Source organism: Tympanuchus pallidicinctus, unplaced genomic scaffold (assembly GCF_026119805.1).
Source record: "Tympanuchus pallidicinctus isolate F22 unplaced genomic scaffold, pur_lepc_1.0 scaffold3, whole genome shotgun sequence".
NCBI lineage: Eukaryota > Metazoa > Chordata > Aves > Galliformes > Phasianidae > Tympanuchus > Tympanuchus pallidicinctus.
Window position 1 is genome coordinate 2420452 of NW_026294747.1, and position 20961 is coordinate 2441412.

A 20961-nucleotide genomic window follows, 5' to 3' on the forward strand; every position below is an offset into this window, starting at 1 on the left:
TCAGTGTAATACAGTAGAAAGCAGAGAAACCAAAAAGGCCATGATTTACTACAGTAGCATTAGCTGCCTTATATAGTGATATATTTTTTTTGTCCCCACTCTGTATCTCTTCCATTTTTTCCCCTTCCCCACCTCATTCCTAAAAACCAGCACTTCACACCCCTTAAGCAGTGGCTGGCCAGAAGGCACGTGTGCCTGACTGCAGCCTGGGCTTCACATTAAGCCTTGTATTTCTGGAGGCACTAAATGAGGTTTTTCTCTTGCTTAGTCACAGATTTTCACTTCACTTCATATAATTTGTCTCTGAGGCCCAAACTGCTCTTATTGAGTTCTTCAGAAGTGATTTCAGGATCAGAAATCCTAGGAGAAAGGAGGCTAAGAAACAACATGATTCACTTGCTTGAGATTTCATACTACGACAGTCTTTGTTGGCCGAAAGCTACAGTACAATGAAAGTAGACAAAATAAGTCTGTTTTTATGGTCTGTCTACCTTGCTTCTCTCTAAGCAACTTTACGTGACTATAAACACTTATAACCCCCTATGCAAAGATTGTTTTTGGTAAATTGAATTGCTTCACGTTGCTGTTTCCCAGAGTTTACACAGAGCTTGAGGAGTAACGAAGCAGTTACTATTGACATAAAGCCTCTGAAGTAACAAGCAGCTGACAAGCTCAAAAGCCCAGATTGCATAACTTCCCATAAAGTGGCAAATCCACAGTGTGCAGTGGGCTGAGTAGCTGGGGGCTGGTGCTGGCCCTGGAGGAATGAATACTGCTGGGGTCACCCTGTTTCAGGATTCTCTCATTACACTGCTGTGATTATTCCATTAGGAAAGAAATAAGTTCACACTGTTGATGGAGAGATGGCAGTGTACATCTGGCTTGTCTGTGTTAGAGTCTAAACGAGTCCTTTATGCAAACAGCCCTCTTCAGTTTTAGGAAGTTCCATTTCTCCCATCAGACTCCACGCCACCTTGGGGGAAGAAAGAAGTTTTGGTATGGACCACTAATCATTACCCAGAGTTTTCAAAGTTAATTTCAGAAAACTTCCTGTAATCTGAATGTTTGGGGAAAAAAAAGTTCCTTGCAGAGCTAACTTACATCATACAACATGGCAAAGCAAATGAAATGGAACGAAGTCTGACCCATGCTATTTTTTTCCTTCAGTGATATGGTGTTACTGCTGTTTGGAATGAAAGGTCTGAATTTAAGGAAATGTGTACAATAGAAAACCTGTGGCATATAATAACACACATTTTGTATGCATATATACACACAAGCACCATTAACTAACTTTTTGCTAGGCTTTTAATGCTTCCTGCGTGGTTCACAAACCTACTGTAATCCAGTACTGTGTTAAATTAGATGTAAAATTCAGTGCTTTCATATTTCAATTTAGAAAATATAAGTAGTCGGCAATTAAGCATATAAAAAACTCAAATATGTAACTGAATTTCTTTTTTTTTGTTTGTTTGTTAATCAGGCTTCTTAAGTAAACATCAGTAAATGTTTGAATGTGCTCAGGAGCTGGAGGCGTTAGGTTTGTTTTGTTTGTTCTCTATTGCCGATGTCTAAATTCAACTCTTCTTTTTTGATTTTTTTGAGACTTTGGAAGAGCATGAGGCAGAGACAGGTATGAAGTCTAAAGAGGCCAGGAAGTATATTTTCAGCAGTTTGGATGATATAGTGCATGTGAGTATTTACGACTCCTTCCTTTGCAAAAGGGAGGATGGGAATAATTATTTTTGTTTTGAACTGAACTTTTAGACTGTTATTTCGTTGCGTGTCAATCTTATCCATCCTTGTCTGCATACGTTGTGCTGGGGAAAATACCCAGCTGTGGCAGTTTGTCTTTCTAGGAAGATGTTCCTTTGTCATTGTCTGTGTTAAGCAGTGGTACTTGTCCAGTAACAGAAGGAATCAGACCAACTTGGATGTCTTGTGTCTGCTTGTTTTGTTCAACGCCAGGTGAACATGGTGATGGATTTGGAAGGAAGTGACCTGTTGGCAGAGAAGGCAGACAGGAGGGAATTTGTCAGTCTGTTGAAGAAAATGTTGCTGATTGATGCTGATTTAAGAATCACTCCAGCTGAGACGCTGAACCATTCTTTTGTTACCATGAAGCACCTCCTCGATTTTCCTCATAGCAACCAGTATGTACCAAAGGTCTTATGTCTCCGTTGTAGCAATTCATATGTGTGATACTGTTTCATCTGCTATCAGAGCAAAAAATCTTCAGTCGTTCCTGTAACATCTTAGGGAATTCTTTCAAGTGCTGGCAATGTTAGATATGTCCACTAGGTCAAAGAAAGTGTTTCAGTGACTTTTTATTTTCTGAAAAGCAACATTAAACCAATGGAATTTAAAATTATCTTTCATATATCTGGATTATAAAAATCCAACACTGCAGAAATTTGGGGCTTGATTCTTAGAAGTCTGATGAGACAGTTCTTGTCAGTCGTTGAGCACTAAGGTAGGCACTTCTTTTTGAAATGCATTCGGTCCTTTCTTTTGTACAGTGGCTGACATGGAATATATTGAGAGCTTTTTTGCACTTCTGGAGCTAGATCTTTCAGTGTACATTTCCAGAAATGCCAGCATTTCAGGGAAGGAAGAAGCTTTCCATCCCTTTGAGTTGTTATCTTGCTTATATCCAGCTGTTAGTGTTATAACAGTGTTAGGTGCAAGGAGCAGGAACTTGCAAGTTTTTTTTATTATTATTATTTGGTTTTTTGTTTTTTTTTTAACTTTAGTTTGAAAGCATACCTTAAGAAGTCTTGACTTGGACATAGTAACAGCACAGCTTCTGTGATGCTACTGCTTCTGTGCATGATGCCGCTCTGTCGAACTGGCAGCTGGGGGCTTTGAGCTTTTTTTTTCTTGTTCTGTGGGTTTGTTATGTACATTTAAGTTGCATACAATTCTACTTAAAGCAACCCACATTTTTTCTGTCTGTAACAGAGTAAAGTCCTGTTTTCACATCATGGATGTTTGCAAGTGCAGATCGAATTTGTATGACCTAAGCAACCGCAATAAAACATCGCTTATGAGACCAGTTGCCTCAGGCAGTGCAGCTAATCTGACTGCAAGCTTCACCAAAATTTGCCCATTAAGAAGCCAGGTAAAAGCATTTTTATGTTCTGTTTTATGCTTTGAGTGTGTGTGTGTGTGTTTGTTTAAGAAACCGAACAAACTTGATTTAGAATCCCATAAGTTTCCAAATTGCAACAAGCTGGAATTGCTGTAGTAGAGCACTGTTGTATTGCAGTGCCCTCCCGTGGCGAGATGGAAATGCTTCCTGTCAAATGGATTTGAAATTTCCATTTTCATAAAATTACTTTAGCATTTTATTGTACCAGCTAGTGAGACATGTTCACAGTTATAATGGTGCCTGTGTTTAACCTGCTCCCTCAGGCTTTAACTGCATCTGCCCACTCGGTTTTGCACCAAGGAATACCACTGCAGGCAGGAACTGCTCAGTTTGGTTGCAGTGACATTTTCCAGCAGACACTGATTATATGCCCTCCTACTCTTCAAGGTATGTTTAGCTGTAACTGTTAGCTCCTGAAATACGTGTGGTGCTGTCTCCTATAGCAGTACTTGGGTTTTCCACTATATCTGCTTAAGTTATGCATTGAAGGAATTAATTCTGTTTAAAAAAGAAAAAGAAAAAAATAGTATAAGAGTCAGAATCAGATACTTTGCACCTTCTCACTCTTCCTTTCCCTCTCCTTCTCTCCCCTGTTGCATTTACATATATATATGCCCATACATATATCTGAATAAAATAGAGACACAAGATGTGGAATCCTAAAGCAGTGAAGGAGAATGTTCTAAAACAAAACTTGAGAAGAAACAAGAAAGATGAGGAGAGTATCAATGTTGCTGCAACTATATCTCTTGGGTATAGTTATCCCTGTATCCCTAGGGATATAGGATATCCTAGGGACAAGGGTAAGAAACTATAACTCTTCTTGTCCTAAATCGATCTGGATGATTAGCAGAATGTTTAACAGAACATTTAGAATCTTGGGGCTTTATTTAAGGATATGTAAATCATGTAAATGGTATCAGGTATGCTGTCCTATGATTAACACCAATCAGAAAAACTATATAGAACAGTTGCAATATTCTGCTGGTTAAAAAACTTGCAACTGAATCTTTGAGAGCTTTGATTGTTTTGTCCTTGTGAGGAAGTAACGATGCTTGACTGAACTCTTCCTTTACAAGGGTAAAATTGACTTGAGCATACGTTTTTCTGTATGTAAAGAAATAATTGGCCGAGGGCTTAATTGTCAGAAACAGCTGGAAGACTGGAAGAGCTTGTAGAGAAGCATTTCTGAAAGGTAGAAAATGACCAGATAAAGATCTGCATCTCGGGGAAGGTACATGGTGGTGTAGGTGACCTCTGTTTCCCAAGCAAATGTATTTGCATGATGCAAGCAGTTGTCTTATTGCTTAGGAGTCTTGAAAACTTCAGTCAAAAATTGTGGGCTTATTTCTGGTTATAGTTGGCTGATGAGAGAGGAGCTGATGGAAAGCAGTTTCTTATCCTAGGAACAGTCATTTATGGAGAGGGAAAAGTAGTTTATATTGTTTGCTTATTAACTGAGTTTGCTTATAGGCTTCCATGCCCAAAAATGCGATTTGGCTATCTTGATAATGTTCAACTTTGCTATAGAGATCAGATCTTGAAATGATACATTTGATGTAAGGTTTTTCTTAATATGGTTTTCTAACTTCTCGCTTTTTACCTAAACTTAGAACCCAGGAAGTCTTTCTCTCTTTAGATAAAGACAGAAACAACAGACTTTCTCAGTAATGTTACGTGTGTATTTTTAGTATGATGATAAATGTCCGAGCTGAAGTTCTGCTACAGCTTGAATAAAGGGAATTTATTGGTTTCATCACGTAAGTGACAAGCTGAGTTGCTGGTACAGAGGGAAAGGGATATTAATGGGGTCTGGCACCTCTTCAAATTTTTCTCTGCTTGGCTACTCTGTCAAATATTTTAAGTGCTAGGTCTTGCTACTCCTGGCAGAGTTAAGATGTTACTGTTGTGGGTGGCTGTGTGGAAAAGAAATTAGTCAACAGCATTGCAAAATTCAAAGCTTTTGATAGCATGATGATAACTTAGTGTTGTTTTATGACATGATAGTATTGCTTCTGTTGAAGATTTTCCTTCTTCCTGCATTTTAAAGATTCTAAAAGAAAACACACAGTCTTTACAGCTGTAAAACATGTGCAGTCTAATGGCTGTTTACATGGGTGGATAGCGATAGGACAAGGGGGAATGGTTTTACAGTGAGACAGGGGAGGTTTAGGTTGGATATGAGGAGGAAGCTTTTCCCCAGAGGGTGGTGAGGCACTGGCACAGGTTGCCCAAGGAGGCTGTGGATGCCCCATCCCTGCAGGCATTCGAGGCCAGGCTGGATGTGGCTCTGGGCAGCCTGGGCAGCTGGTTGGCGACCTGCACACGGCAGAGAGTTGGAACCAGATGGGCACTGTGCTCCTTTTCAACCCAGAGCATTCTGTATTCTATGATTTATTTCATCGTTCTTTAGTAGTTACCTCCAAATACCCACTGCTTAGGCTTTGGTGAAGTCACAAGATGCAAATGAAATTAGTATATTCTTCTAACCACTGCTTTCTTTAAGCATAGCTGTTCTGTTGCATTATCTCCTTCAAAAAAAATCTTTTTAGTTTATTAACATAATTAATTGTAATGTTGCTACATGTCTGTTAGTCTCCCTTAGCAATAGTGAGCTTTATATACAGCACAAGATGCATCTTTTTGCTGTAACATGCTTGTGATAGTATTCCAACAGTACTACACTTGGCATTATTTTTATTGAATTATGAAAATATTGGGTGGTGTATGGAGAAAATACAGAAAATTTCACATTATTTTTCACAAAAGAGATGGTAACAAATCGGGGTGTTATATACATGTGGCTTTGCTTATTACAAGAGCTGGGAGGAATGGGTTTCATCTAGCTGGAAAGAGTGTGTGAGAAATGCAGGAGATGGTGGGAATGGTTGAAATTGAGTTTTGCTTACTTTTGCAATGCTTCCTTGCAAATATGTTTTATGTAATTTGTGATAAGTAAGATGCTTAGCTTTGCGAAACCTGCTGCCAAAGCCATTCCACTTTCTACCAGTCTGTTTTCAAAGGTATTGGCAGTTCTGGAAATACGAGATAAAATATTTGTGCAGCTGAGTACTGACACAAAAATCGTTTAAGTGTTACATTGATTGTGTTTGGCTTGGAAAGCCTGAGTTACGGGATCAGATGGTGAACACATCAAGACAAAATAGCAAAATGTTACTGAGATATTCTTTATGTTTGCGCTTTGCTCAGAAATTATTCAAGACCAACGTTTTGCTTAAAGCCTGGCTACGTGTTTTTCTGCCTGATAGGAATTACAACAAACCATAGTAAACCCACGAGTTTCTCCCTGAGGGTGGACAACGCCGTTCCCTTGGTGACCCAGGCCCATGCAATTCAGCCACTACAGATTCGAGCAGGAATCCTTTCTCAGGTTGGTTTCCTTGAAAATAAAAATGTGATTTGTTTTTACTATTAGTTAACAAATATTCCTTTCATGAAAACTGTTTTGATAACACTCTGTAAATTCCTGTTCTGTATTGTGCTGAGCTACAAGCATCTCTGTTATCTCTGCTTCATGGCAGACATGGTCAAACCACACCCAGCAAATCCTGGTTCCTGCTTGGCAGCAAGTGGCACCAGTGGCAGCCCCTGCGACATCTCTAGCTTCTGATCCTGTGGCTGGCCCACAGAGGCTTGGAGACTGGGGGTAAGTCTAAACATTTTGTGCAATACCCTACTGGCTTTGGTTTAGCAAGGCTGATGGATGCAATACAAATGACTTGGTTTAAAACCTTTTATTTTTCCTTAGGAAGATGATTACCCAGGGCACTCATTACAGCTCAGTGATGCCGCAGCCTCTTTTAACACATCAAATAACCTTTTCTGCCCCACAGCCAATTAGTGTGGGCATTGCACATGTTGTCTGGCCTCAGCCTGCAGCTACCAAGAGGAATAAACTGTGTCAGAACAGGTTGGTAGAATTTTTCTAACATTCAAAGATGGTATGTCTTCAATAGGCAGGGGCTGTGAAAGTGCCTGTTTGTTTGTTAGTGCCTGTTAGTGGGGGGGCAAATTTGGGGAAAATTTGTCCTTTCCACTCTGATTATCCAGTGTTATTTTTGGTAATACAGACTAGATGGAAAAATATTTGCAGTAGCAAGAGATTTTGATTCCTGTTGATAAATTCCTGCCTATTATGATAGCAAAGTTGTCTTTATCGCCTTTGGGAAGGTATGAGAATATACTGAGGTAGCTCTGATGAGATATTCCTGAGCTTATATGCATGAGGAAATGCAAGGTGTAGAGAACTAAAAATAAAGAGATACTGGATAATAAGATTGCAGTATGCCTTACGATCACCTTAAGAGCAGTCTTTCTTTCACTGGTGGCCAAAAATACTTCAGCTACTTGCTGAAGAAAATAATATCTCACTGCCATGTAAAGTATTTGTGAAGGTGTGGGTTTTCTCTTTGTTCCCAATAAAAATAGATAAGTAAATGAATGGGATTTTCAATTTTGTTGCAGAATTTACTCTTAGATCTTGCTTTGGATGCTGTGATGCAGGTTCTAATTAGCATGTTTCCGATTCTTTTTTTTTAAATTGATGTCTGAAATTATAAAGCCAAGTATTCATCACTATGATGAATGTTTTGCGGTTTTCTTTTTTTGAAAATTGCTGTTTTAGCCAACTTTTTAAAAAATTTTTAATAGTACAGTTTTGAGATCCGTTGGCAGAAATTCAGTAAATGTCAAATGGTGTATTTTCTTCACAGGAGCAACGCGTTGCAAAATACCAATATCCAAAATTCAGCCTTTATGTCTCCAAAGATAATTAACCTGAAGGCTGTAAAGAGAATAAGCTGTATAGAAGCACAGGACAATCATAACTCAGATGGACAGGAGAGTAACTGCTGCGAGGCAGCGGTCAGGCTGGAACCTGATTCATCTCTTTCCAACAAGCAGCGACAGGCTATCTTCATTGCAGGCTCCCCCAGCCCTGCAGTCAGTGTGATCACCATCAGCAGCGACACCGATGACGATGACTTAGGTCAAACACGTTCTCTGAGAGAGTAAGAATTGGTCTTTACTTTTATGAAGTCCTGCTTGCACGTAGCTGCTTTAATGCAAACCGAAGAGAGACGGTGCGCTTCAATCAAGTTGCACTGGAAAGTCAGCTCTGTAGCAGCATGTTGTTTGAAAGCAAAAAATACTTCAAAAATTCTTTCTTGTTAATCTTTGTAAGTCATTTAACAAGGAAACAGGCTTACTGTTCTTTGGTAACAGGCTTTTTCAAAATAGAGTACTTTCAAGTTCAGCTTTTTTCTTCAGCACTGCCATACCTTGTATCTGTACTGAAGATTAATCTTCTGGCTTTGTATGACTGATGTTAGTGTTCTACAGTAGCATCTTGTGGGTAACATCACACAGATAAGGGTCAAAAACCGCTTATGCAGTTTGAAGAGGTGTGCCCTTGAGTACAAAACAGGGACTGAGCATGGTCTCCCAGAGGATTTTTCTTTACAAAGCTGTAAAAGAAAGATTTTGTTTTAAATAAGGACCTGAGAGTTTAATGCTTGTTTGAATTTATTTTCTCTTGTTACCAATTTTGGACAGGAGGAACCTCACTTATAGTAAAAACTATACGTACTTGTTTGTAACGAATCAGTGTAGGATAATTTAGTAGATTTCAAAAAATGCACGATTAGTCTGGAATTTCCAAAGGAGCTTTGAAGTTTAAAGTCTGATTTGGATGTTCTAAAAAAGAACAACAAAAACAACAAATCAGATATTCATTTAGATTATTTGGGAGACCTTTTCTAATATTTAAGCTAATTCTATTCCATAATAACTGCTAGGACAGTGGCATATAGGAAGAACAAATGAGTGACTGCGTGTTTGTTTGCTTTCTTTTCTGTGTGCTAGGTGCAAAGGTAGCCTTGACTGTGAAGCCTGCCAAAATACTCTGAATATTGACCGTGTCTGTTCTCTAAGCAGTCCTGATAGCACTCTGAGCACGAGCTCCTCAGGACAGTCCAGTCCATCTCCTTGCAAGAGATCCAACAGGTAAAAGTTGCGGTCTTTTCAGTAAGAAGACAGATCCTGCAGACTCAGTAGACTCAGTTTATTAAAAAAAGAAAAAAGTGGTGGTGTCCTGCAGTTGCACAGCGCAGGATTTTCCGTTATCCTTCTTGCTTCATTGGAAGTTTTCAGAATACCAGATGAATGGAGGTTGGGGAGAAAACACACAAATGTCATTTCCAACTTCCTTTAGAACGAGAACCTTTCAAGCTGACAAAATTAAGTAAAGCAAAGTAGGACGTTATAGGTTTGTAGTTGTAACCAGGATGTCTTGAACTTTTCCTCTCCCGTTCTCATCATGTAAGCTGTAATGACACTGATGCCTTTTTCTGCTACCAAGCTGAAGCTTTACTTACATGAATGTTGTTCCTATGAGCTGCTTCATATCCAGTTTAAGCCTTCATTTTTGCATATTATTCAAAATTTGGTTTTAGAAAAATTTGCACTGTAACTCTGAAATAATTTATTGCATTCTTGGTACAGTACCAGGGAGCTTGATGCTAAAGCACAGTCTGTGTGAAACAATGCATGCTCCTGGCTCTTGCTGGCCATTTAATTCATGCCTGGCATAGCCCCAGTTGAGGACCATATTTTCTGGTAATACTTATTGTAATTTCTCAGATTGTGTATTACAATGCTGTTAGAAGAGTAGGGTATGTGGTTCTGGTACCACTGATTTGACTGTGATCATGCCTTTGACAGCTCTTACTGTCTTCACACATTTACCAATACAAACACTTCAGTAAGTGTTAGCAAAAGCTGGTTCCTGGTCTCCACCTCTTGCCCCTTCCAGCTGCTCTCATAGAAGCAGTTTTTGAACAAATAAGTGTGTGCCACCTGATCAGCATTGCACAAATACCAGAAGAGCTACTGGAAGCTTCTGTGAAGAAATAACCTTCAACCTTTTACTTGGCCTAAAAAAATACAAATGTCAGGTGAATTGGAAGTTCAAGCTTACCTTAAAAAAACAAAAACAAAAAAAAAACAACAACTCAGAAAAGTAAGTGAAAGATGCACATCTACATCTTTATGTAGAAGTTATAGCCTTTCTCTGAACCATTAAATTTGTGGATGGAGTGAGTCTTAAATATTCAGCTGCCATCTTGAGCGCCTGTACTTGTGTAAGAGAAATGTAACATTCACTTTTAAGTCATTTCATTGTTGTTGTGTTACTTTAAATGTTACTTTAAATGTTGTGTTACTTTAAAAAATGTGTCTGTATTATGAATGTGCATTTGTTTTAATGCATTACGTTTATTTTTTGGTAGTATGTCAGATGATGAACAGGAAAGTGGATGTGATACAGTGGATGGTTCCCCAACTTCAGACTCTTCAGGGCACGACAGCCCGTTTGTCGAAGATGGCTTTGTAGCTAATGCCAACAAAAACAAGGAAGCAAGAGCATCAGTTAATTCTGAAACCAAACCAGCTGTTTGCACAGTGGTGGTGCCACCAATGAGCCTTGAAAGCAGATTACGTCTTGATGAACAGATGGTGAACACAGGTGAGTGAGTTAAGGTGGTTTTTCCTTTCTGTATCAGTAGAAAAAAATGGAATGTGAATAATTTATTCAGTAGCCATACTTAGGTAGATTTACTCTTGTGTCTGCTGATCTGCAGTAAACACTTTTGAACTGTGGGGTTTTAAGCCTTGAATTAATGTATTGTTTTATTATTTCCCTCTGTATGCTGAAGCAAAAGAAATTTTGTCTTTGAATTGTTAGAAGAGAGTAAAGACAACAAAAGCATAACACTGTTCATTTGTGTCTTGGAAGATGCTACTTGTCAGCCATTGAAAAACGGTCGGTCTGTCCTGGGAAGAAAAACCCAGTCTTCTGCTGTGGGAAACCGTCAGCAAAAACTGGCATCAGCATTCCATCAGCAACATTTAAACTTCAGCCAGGTATGTGCACTTGCTTATATCACAGAAGAACAACTTTTTTGTTCCCAAACACACTGACTGCCTGCACTTTCAGTTGGAATAAATAGCAACCTCTGATTTTCAACGACTCGACCGCAGAGCTGTTGGAATCTTGAAATGGCTTTCAGCTTACAAGTCATAAGCACAAGACATAGTGAAAAACATTGGCGTATTTATTTTCTACGTCTGAATGCTCAAATGCTTATAGTGTGCAGTTAGGAACTGGAGCTGCCTTTCAGTCTTGTTCTCTTAGTAGTGTGCATTAAAGTACTTGTAGTTGCAGTACACAGAGGCAGAGCTTAGCAGAGCCAGCTCTGCCTTGCCGTTGCAGTCAGATAGTGAAGCCAGTGGGAATTGTCTTGTGATCGTAGTTCTGTCCAGTGTCGGAAGATACCAAGGCTGATTTAAAAGCTATTTTTGTCATTACCTAGTGTCGTATTAAATGTCTGTTGTGACTGAGAACTGAAGTTGACCTGTAGCCTTAAGTTGAAGCTTTTTTAATTAATTAATTTTGAGCTGTAGCTGCTCTTGAGCTTTTAGTAAGATACCTGGATATCTACATTTAATATAGGAACAGTATCTGTTTGTGTAAGTCTTGCAGAGTAAAGGAATGTTAAATTGTAAGTCAAATATTAAATGCAAGTATGCTACATGTAGATAAGAGGATTTACCAATAATGACTTGAATAGTTTAGATTGAAAGAAACATTTGGGTGGCGGCGCTATCTTCCCTTCCTCGTGATTATGCAGAAGGATTGATTTAATTAATTCTAAGCAAACCTTAATGTGATCAGCACAGTATTAATTTTTAATCTCTTCAGTGGCTGCAGCTACTCAAGCTCCTAGCAGAAACTGTAGGATATTATGTTCATTACAAAAATTTATGCTGAGCCTTCCTTCTTTGGTAGATGCCCTATGTAGTTTAAAGTCCGTGTCACTTAATGGGAGTAATTGATTTTTAGTCTTTGTCTTTATAATTGTAAATGACTGCCACATCTTCCTGTGATCATAGCCTTAGAGTTCTGTTTGCCTAGTTGTCTCAGAAATTTTCAATCCGTTTATTATTTTTCCTGCTCTCCTCTAAAATTTCTCTCCTATTTGTCCTCTTTGTGCCTCATTATGGTGCCCAAACTGAATGCAGCACTTCCAATTGATGCCAAGCCAGTGCTGAGTAGAGTGGAATAAGCACCTTGCTCATGTGATACATGGTATTTCTGTTAAAACAGCCCAGCATGGCATATTATCTTTTTTTTTTTTTTTTTTTGCAAGAGCATTAAAATAACTTGTGTTCTGTTTATCATCTCTTACTGTCAGATTTCCTGTCTGTGCTACTATCTAAATAGCTAATACGTTTTTTTTGGTTTAAGCATTTAATTTTTCCTGTCTCTGTTTCTCTCGATTTTTGAGTTGATTAGTTTTAGTGCATTATTCCATTTTTCAAACCGTCTTTAAACTCACAGGTATTAAGACCTGTCCCTTTCTGTGTACGGACAGGTGCAGCACTTCGGATCTGCGCCGCAGGAATGGAATGGGAACTACGCTCCTCGAAGGCAGCAGGCCTACATCCCAGCGAGCGTCGCCACTCACGCTTTCTCCCTTCCACAAGGAAGCCCAAACCCCACCGCCGTGCACGCACATCTCTCTGGAAGCGCCCACCTGGGAGGACAGCCTGCTATTCTTCCCTACCCATCGTCGGCACCCCTCAGTACTGCTGCTCCCGTTGCCCACCTCCTCGCTTCGCCGTGTACCTCGAGGCCCTTACTGCAACACCCAACGTACAGCATATCTCACCCCAGTGGTATAGTTCACCAAGTTCCAGTTGGCATAAATCCCCGTCTCTTACCTTCCCCAACCATTCATCAGACTCAGTACAAACCTATCTTTCCACCGCATTCGTACATTGCAGCATCGCCTGCTTACGCAGGATTTCCATTGAGTCCAACAAAACTCAGCCAGTACCCATTTATGTGAGAACTCAAGTAGAGTATATTGAGGAAGCTCAATGACACGGAAGTTTGACTTGAGAAGAAACATGGTATTTATTAAATATTAGCCATGGCACAACAGGAAAATTATTTTTTTGAATCATGTAGACTTGGGTGCAATTTAAACAACTCTGAGCTTTAAAAAAAAAAAAAAACAAACTCACTTTTAATGTGTTTTGCACATTTGGTATAACTTGTCTTTGGTCATGTTATCTTCTTATATAGTAACTTTAGACAGGTGACTTACGGGAGCAGAAATCTGGTTTTGCTCCTGCTATTTTTTATAAAATTGCCTTCTAACTAGTGCAAGACACGTCTACATTTGGAAGCCATTCAGTGTACAGAATTAGAGCAACAGATGCACATATGTCAGCAGTACAGCGTAGAAGTAACTTGTTTGTATTACGTACCTTGGTGTTTAAATGTTGAGTCACTTATCTAAGAGTTGGGCTGTTGTTCTTCACATTGCATGTGTCTTTTGCATGGGCAGAGAAGCCTAAACATTGCTCTTAAATGTCGTTGTCCTAATAATCTCAGCTGCATTGTAAACTGTTCCCACACATAGTGCCTTAAATATTTGAGGTTGTTAATGTTATTACTTATATATCAATGTTGAGGACTGCAGCACTTAAAAATTCAGATCTGCTGATTTTTTGATAGCGTATTGCTCATTTTGGGTTTTGTGTGGTATGATTTTAGTATTTGGTGTTTTTTCCTTATCGAGAAGGCAGCGTGTTTTGCTGTAGCTGAACTTGGCTGTCTTTTTTTCCCAGAATGATCTAGCTTCAAGAAAAGATTTTAGTAGCGCTTAAGAAAAGTTGATTCAGTAGCTCTTGAGTTGTGACACACAGCACAGTATTCCATGCTGTTCAATGGAACTGCAGTACAATCTGAGTAGTCTGTTTTAAAAGTGTTTGTCCAATTGGGTATAATCAAATGTTGGAGGTGCGGTAGGCGTGACTGACCAGGTGATGAGAGAAAGGCCAAGTGCTCGTCGACTCATGATGTGGTTTCATCTTAGCTTGAGCGAACCGTGCAGTATTCAGTAACTAGTAGCAGAATATTTACTATTGAAGCTTGAAGAGATGTGAGTTCTTTGTGTGCAATCTTTCATTTATGCATGGGAGAGGTTTTAGCCTTTTTACATCCTAGTATTTGTTTCAGCCTGTTGCGGGTGTTTGCTTATTTAATACATTCCGTCAGGGACGTCAGTTACATGCTTCTGGCATTTTGCTTTTCCTTAGGAGGTGTCTCTTTCCGTTTCTCATTCTGTTCAAATGAAGTTGCTTTTGCAGCACCAAAGACTTAATCATCCATTTCCTATAAAAGGTAGCTACTTTTTCATAGACCTCAAGTATACTGTAGTGTAGAGATGGGTTTTAAAGAAGGTATTAAACTGAGGCTGTGTTTTAGCTTATGGGCAAGTAATAAATTGTATCATTTATCTTGAATGTATCATAGATAAGCTGCTATATAATGATTGCCACTTCAGATAGCTGTGAAATTAGGTGATTAACTAGTTCTTTCTTAGCCTTCTAATTTCTGTACAAGTCTAATTACATGAAATAGGAGCCGGGTTTTGGGTTGTTCTTTTTTTTTTTTTTTAATTCTTTTTTTCATGTTTGAAGTGTCGTAACTACTATACTGTAAATGAGGAAAGATGATTGCATATGTTTTTTTGGGGTGTGTTATTTGCATCAGTATTTTATCTCCATTAACTTTGAGCTCATCACTGCATATAAATGGATGTATTGATGTAACTTAATTTTTTTTTTATGTTTTCATATTGGCATTGTGTAGACACTTAAGAAGCTGCATCTTGCAGGCTTGACTTAACTTTTTTTTAAAACAAAATCTGGAATACAATCTTTGCGATGTTGACTGGAATAAGAGTGCAAAGCATTTGAGTTTAACTCTGTCAATAAGCTAATAACTGGTAAACTTTTTCTTTACTCCACTAACACAAGCAGTGTTTTATTTAACGAATGTCTGAATGAAATAAATGTGCCTACATTTGATTTATTTTTTAAGTAATAACTAAAATACAACAGTATTAGATCATAAAAAATAAAATACCAGCAGTACATTTTTAATCACACTGAAAATTAAGAAACCTAACTTTTCCCAAAAGTTTCAGTGTTTTTAGTAATCAACTCTATGCATTTTGTACAAGTATCAATGTATATATAAAGAACGCATTAGAAACTAGGAGCATCCTGATTAATTTGAAATCTCACCAACCTATCTGTGGAGCCTAAATACACCGAGTCGAGAGCATGCTCTGATTGGATCCCCACCTTGCCACTTCCAACCTGTGCTACACGGTCCAGCAGATTGCTTTTTGTTAGCTCCCTCACGTTGGGAATTGACACTTTTCTGGTGCTTACTCCATTGCAGGCAATGGACACACCACGAATCACCAATGCAAACGGAGTCGATGAATTTTGTATTGTGATAACAAAAAAAAAAGAAAATAATAATAAAAAATACCGCATTGTTTTTTTCCGGGGCCATGGGGATGTCGTTGGTCTGATGTACTTACTGTGCTTTCTTTTTAACGTGCTTAAGGTCTGAAGCTACTGTGCTTGTTAAATTGACACCATTACCTGTATGTCAACAGCGCCCTGCCCTGCGCAGACAGAGCTGCTGCGAACGATGCCCCACGTCAGGTCTGCTGCTCTTTCTACACACGGTAGCTTTAGGGATGTCTGCCTTTCAGTGGGCGGCGTAATTGGGATTCTGCCACAGCTCAAATTCAGCCTGCTGGGTGACTTTTCCCCAGTCCTGCAGTGCATCCCAAGAGCGTGGATCCTTGTGTCCAGGGCCCACCTGCAGGAAAAAAGCGTTAGGCAGAGGGCCGGTTCCTGGAGGAAAACAAAAGTCATCCTCTGAGAAGCGTTTGCACGTCTTACTGTTTTATTGCCTTTTTTAAATAAAACACTGCATGACTACAGAACTGCATATCTGCATATTACTTTAATTTGCAAGATTTTGTATGAATTTCTTGTGTTCGGTTTTTAACTTCAGGGTGTTTTATCGGTCAAATATGCTACTGTATTAACTTTTTTTTTTTTTTTGGGTTTTAATTTTTAAACTTTCTGTTTATACTGCTAATTAACTTGGTTTGTGTTAAGCAAAAGTTAAATCACGCTGCAAGCTGTAGGAAGACTTGTTCTAGAATTACCCAGTGATAAAGACTTGATTAATGAGTTTGAACTGTTACTGTTTAACAATTTGTAGACTCGTGGCTTTCTTTTTTCTCCTTTTCCTTTTGTTCTTTTTTTGTTTGTTTGTTTGCTTTGGATTTCTATGCTACACTAGTTCGCCATGTAGCAATTGCACTGTGCAATATTACAATATGAGGACTGGGAAAATTTTTTATGGATGTAATGTCTCTTACAGTTTGCGATAGTAATTCTTTCTAGTTCTCAGTGATTTAAATGTGACCAAGCCTTCTGTACTTTGTCACAAAAAGCGGGTTTTCCAGGTGACTATTTTGGTGAGTGTCAAAATAAGAATTTATGGTGTATTACTGTCGAGATTCACTTTGAATTAAAATATATATTGCAGCAAATGCGTTTTGGTGACTTTGATTTCCTTGTTGTGTTACGTCAGGGCTGTGGGCTGAGGCAAAGGCAATGGAAATTCACGTGTGGGGCTCCAGCTCTTGAATTCCAGTATATTATAATATTAGTATATTATAATTTCAGCCAAGCTTCTCCATTTCTGAACACTGCAGGGCTGGCATCAGCCATGGGTACCGAGCATGCCCCTGGATGTTGCTATCAGTCATCTTCTGTACATGCCCCTTTCTCCCCTTTCTCCAGTGCCAAGTGGTCAGACCATCTGATAAAGCCCCTTCCTGCAACGCTGCCCCTTGGAACGTGTGAAAGCACAGCTCTGCCCAAATAGTAGATGCGTGCTTTGCTTTGAAAGCTGCTTTCTTCTCATTCCTTGTGTTCAGGTGTGCATACTGTATGATTTTAAATTAATTAATGCTGGTTTTGTACCTTGCATTTCTCACAGAAAGTGAGGCCGTAGTTGTGGTGTATTTTTCATTCTTTGTTGTGGAAATAGCAAACACAGCAGGGCTGCCTGTGAAATCCTTCCTGTGCTTGGTTTAACAGTAGTGTCCAGCTGTCCCTGTGGGGTGGAGGAACAGGGCTGTGGAAGGCAATTAGGAATAAGTAATCTTCCTCTCAACTGAGGATAACTCAACCACCACTGGTTCAAAGTGTGGAGAGCATTTTTCCTGTCACTAACTGCACAGGACAAATCCATACTGGTCTTGCAATAGCATTCATTCAGTGAAAATCTTTTTAGAGCCAATGAAGGTTGTCACACGCTGCAGAAGTGTAGTGGGACAAGCTGGCTGAGGACGATGCTTTGTTTTATCAGTGAATTAGCTTTGGTTTTCAGCTGGAGAGGTGGTCAGTGTGTGGGAAGCAACAGAGGAGCTACTGTTCCCTATCACTCACAAAGCAGTAAGGCCTATGTTGACGATGATGGCAAATCTGCATTAACCAGCGCAGCTCAGACATACAGCAATTTCCACTCCTGCAATGAATTAAGGCAGCACTGGGCAAAGTATGGACATGGTACTAGGCAGAGCTTGTGCTTCCCTACTGGCTGAATGTCTCACACACATTCTGCGAGGTTCAGAGCTCTGGGGATGCTGGAGAAACAGCAAGTGACACTGTGAGCTGCATGGGCAGCATGAGAGGAGTTAGATCCTGCACAGTACGTCAAGGTAAGGCTGGGTGGGGACCCACGATCTCCCTGCCATTGGCAAGATGTGTTTTATCTCTCAGTAGCTCTGACTCTGATGGTTCTAAAAGCCTCAGTCTCGGGAACAGCATAGACTCTCTTCAGTAGAGAGTAATGAGGCTGGGTTTTATTTGTCATTTCAGCTAGAATCGTTCACGTCAACCTACAGCTCAAAGAACGTGGAGTTCTTGGCCAACGAGGGGAGATCGTCACCGGCACAGGGATTTATCCACGGGGATTTTGTTACGGCAAAAGCTAGAAAGGATGTGAAGGAACCGGTTTTAGATGGGAGACAACGCGAGGGCAGAGCTGCGGCCGCCAGGGGGCACCGAGGCGCCGGGCCGCCCGCTCTGCTCTCAGCCGTGGAACTGCCATCTTTTCTTTGTGATAATCGCTATCGCTCATCACTTGCAAAGAGCGAGCGGAACGGCACAAACGGGCCGGATGGGCGCCGGGCACGGCGGGGAGGGCGGGCAGCCTTTCCTCGCGCCGGGCTCTCGAGCCGCAGCCCGTGATGCCGCTGTCCCGTGTCACCGTGTCGCGGTGCCGGGGTGTCCCGCCGGCGCCGCCCCGCCGCGCGCTGCCCGCCCCTCGCGTTCGGCGGCGCCGTGCAGCGCCGTGTGGACGAAACTCCTCGCCGCCCGCCCGCGGCCGGAGGGCTCGCGCCGCTGAGGGCAGCGCATCCTGCGGCGTTGGCCGCTGGCACCATGCGGACCTCCCCGCTCCTCCTCCTCCTCCTCCTCCCGGCGCAGCCCTTGCTCTAGAGCCCGGTGCGGCGGGGATGCTGCGGCGGGAGGCGGGCGGCGGGGCTCACCCCGCGGGGCCCCGCTCCGCTCCCGGCTCCCCGCGCCGGGCCCCGGCCGCCGTGCTGCTGCCTCCGCTGCTGCTGGTCGCCATCGTCGCGCTCGCACCCGGCGCCCGCGCGGATCGGGGTAAGGAGCCGAGGCCGGGCGGGGGATGCCGGGCTGGCCGTCGCCGTGGGACCGTCGGGCTGAGGGGCGCGGGAGGGTTTGTGTGTGTGTGTATAATATGTGTGTGTAATGTGTGTGTATGCGTGCCCATGTGTGTCCGTGTGTCCCCGTACCCCCGCTGACCTCCGTGCAGGCGCGGTTCCCTCGGGCAGCGGCTGTGTGCGCCCACAGGCGCCGAGCGCGGTGCTGGGCTGGGCTGGAGCGTAGGAAGAGGCTGAGCCCGACACGGGGCCGCGTTTAGGGAGAGAAATAGCAGCGTGGTCCGCGCTCGGAGGCTGTTAGTGTGGGGATGTGCGGCGGTGCCGGTTCTGCAGCCGGACCGAGGCGTTTCGTCTTTTACTGTGCTCGACAATTCGGTCTGCGTTTCGTATGAACTCTTTCTCCACGTCTGAATTACGAAACGTCCCCTGCTCAGAGCAGCCGATCCCTCATGGCTGCTTTTTAAAGCCCAGCTATCGCTGGCAGTGGGGCGCGATGCCTCCTCGCGCATCGCCGGAGGAGCCGACACGAGAGCCGTGCCGTTGTTCCTTTGCCGTCTGCGTGCCCGTGTGTAACACACTGCTGAGCCCTGTGCCTGTATCCATCGGTGGGAGATCCGAAGCTGTTTGAAAATATCACTGTGGGCATCGCATTGCCTGCAGCTTGGGAAGAAAAGGTGGGAAGCTAACGTTGGCACTGATCACAGCCCACAGTGACAGCACGCATAACAGGCAGAGTGAGAAATCCCACCACCGGTGGCACTGCGTGGGGACTGTGGATGGTCGAGCAGCTATGCTGAGGTGCTTGATCCAATGCAGTGAACGGGTTTTTGGGAGCTGCAGCTGAGATTGCATGCAGTGCACTGTTAGTCCTATCCAGCATTTATTGGTAACTGTTGTGGTGCATAATTTGGGCTCCAATCAGCGTGACGAGCTCTGTCCTCCAGAGAGGCAGAGCACATCAGCGCTGTCTCCTGTTGAAACTAGGGGCAAAGTGTATGGCTAGGATTCATCCAAGAACACTCATTTTGTCTAAGGTTGGCTTCTGTATGTTTGTGTAGGCCAGGCTCCGTGTCATTCTGGATTTCTGTTAAGAAAATATGCTTGTACTGGTTTCTGTGACTGTTACTGTGATGTAAATGGCTCCTGCAGCAGGTCTACTGGCGTGAGGTCTGAGTGGTGTTAAGTGGTGCCTTAAGCAATGGGAAAAACATTTGTCCCACAGTGTTTTTAAAACAGCTTTTTCCATGAGAGTATTCCTATATATGGGAAAATGACCTATGTGCAGCATGTGGCATCACTGTGAGCGAGGACAAAGCGGAGAACTCAGGGCATGTGGGGTGAAGCCTCACCTGCTGCCAGTGCTTCAGGAGGCAGATCACAGGTTGCACAGCTGTGGTAGCAATGCTTCCCTCAGCCTCGGGGAAAATCCAACACAAGGGAAGAGATCTCCCTGCCAGGAGCTCCCAGCAGGACGAGGTATGGGGCTCTGCAGGTTGGCTTTCCCATATCTGTGACTTTGAGCCAGACCTCAGTGCTTTCACCATCAAATGTGGAGCGGCTGGATTTCCAGCTGTTGGTGAAAAGATTGAATGATTTTTAATTTCAGAAATTTTTCACACTTCTTGACCTGAAGACTTACTGGGCTTCATTTTCCTCCATGCTTTTTGTTTGTTTGTTTGGCCTCTACAAATGATAAACTTGTCAGAGAAACCTCTCTTTCTTCTTGTGTGTCTGCTGAACACCAGCACAGTGAGATCTCATCTTAATTAACAGCAATTCCAAACCCAGTGACGCTGCCTCCAGCACAGCTCTCGCAGCTGGAGCTTTGGCTGAACAACTTGGAGAGCGCTTTGTGCCAAGTGCTAAATTGCCACTGCCAGCTCCTGTGGCCCATGGGGTCTCAGTGGATGGCAGTGACCTGAGCACACCGCCTGAACTGTGCTACAGGTGCTGCAGAAGTGAGGGCCAGGAGTGGATTTGGGCACAGGTTGGTCCCTGGATGTGCTTCTGTGTGGGGGAAAGAGAAGAGGGTGTATATAGAGGTAGGATTCTGCTACCCAGCACTGTGAGCCCAGGATTTGATGAAATCTGTAATTTCAGTTTGTTTTTTTAGTGTTCTGTCTGATTAGCTCAACAAGGGTAAAATAC

At 42.0% G+C, this 20961-nt stretch overlaps 2 protein-coding genes across 10 annotated transcripts in view; both read left to right on the plus strand.

Annotated features, from left to right (window-relative positions):
• The window catches only part of HIPK3 (homeodomain interacting protein kinase 3), a 93266-nt gene extending 76598 nt beyond the window's left edge, over positions 1-16668 (plus strand). For all 3 annotated transcript variants that reach the window (XM_052695639.1, XM_052695642.1, XM_052695641.1), the window contains exons 5-16: positions 1606-1692; positions 1969-2153; positions 2962-3121; positions 3415-3538; positions 6421-6542; positions 6694-6818; positions 6921-7082; positions 7885-8181; positions 9035-9175; positions 10459-10694; positions 10965-11092; positions 12604-16668. In XM_052695639.1, coding sequence (XP_052551599.1) covers positions 1606-1692; positions 1969-2153; positions 2962-3121; positions 3415-3538; positions 6421-6542; positions 6694-6818; positions 6921-7082; positions 7885-8181; positions 9035-9175; positions 10459-10694; positions 10965-11092; positions 12604-13080 — 2244 coding nt within the window. In that variant the 3' untranslated portion in view covers positions 13081-16668. The remainder of the gene's footprint in view (positions 1-1605; positions 1693-1968; positions 2154-2961; positions 3122-3414; positions 3539-6420; positions 6543-6693; positions 6819-6920; positions 7083-7884; positions 8182-9034; positions 9176-10458; positions 10695-10964; positions 11093-12603) is intronic.
• Positions 16669-18497: 1829 nt separating this feature from the next.
• Positions 18498-20961, plus strand: part of KIAA1549L (KIAA1549 like) — a 299878-nt gene continuing 297414 nt past the window's right edge. For all 7 annotated transcript variants that reach the window (XR_008209514.1, XM_052695633.1, XM_052695632.1 and 4 more), the window contains exon 1: positions 18498-18793. Coding sequence is in view for 6 of the 7 variants with exons in the window: in XM_052695633.1 (XP_052551593.1) it covers positions 18643-18793 (151 nt within the window). In the remaining variant the exon portion in view is untranslated. The remainder of the gene's footprint in view (positions 18794-20961) is intronic.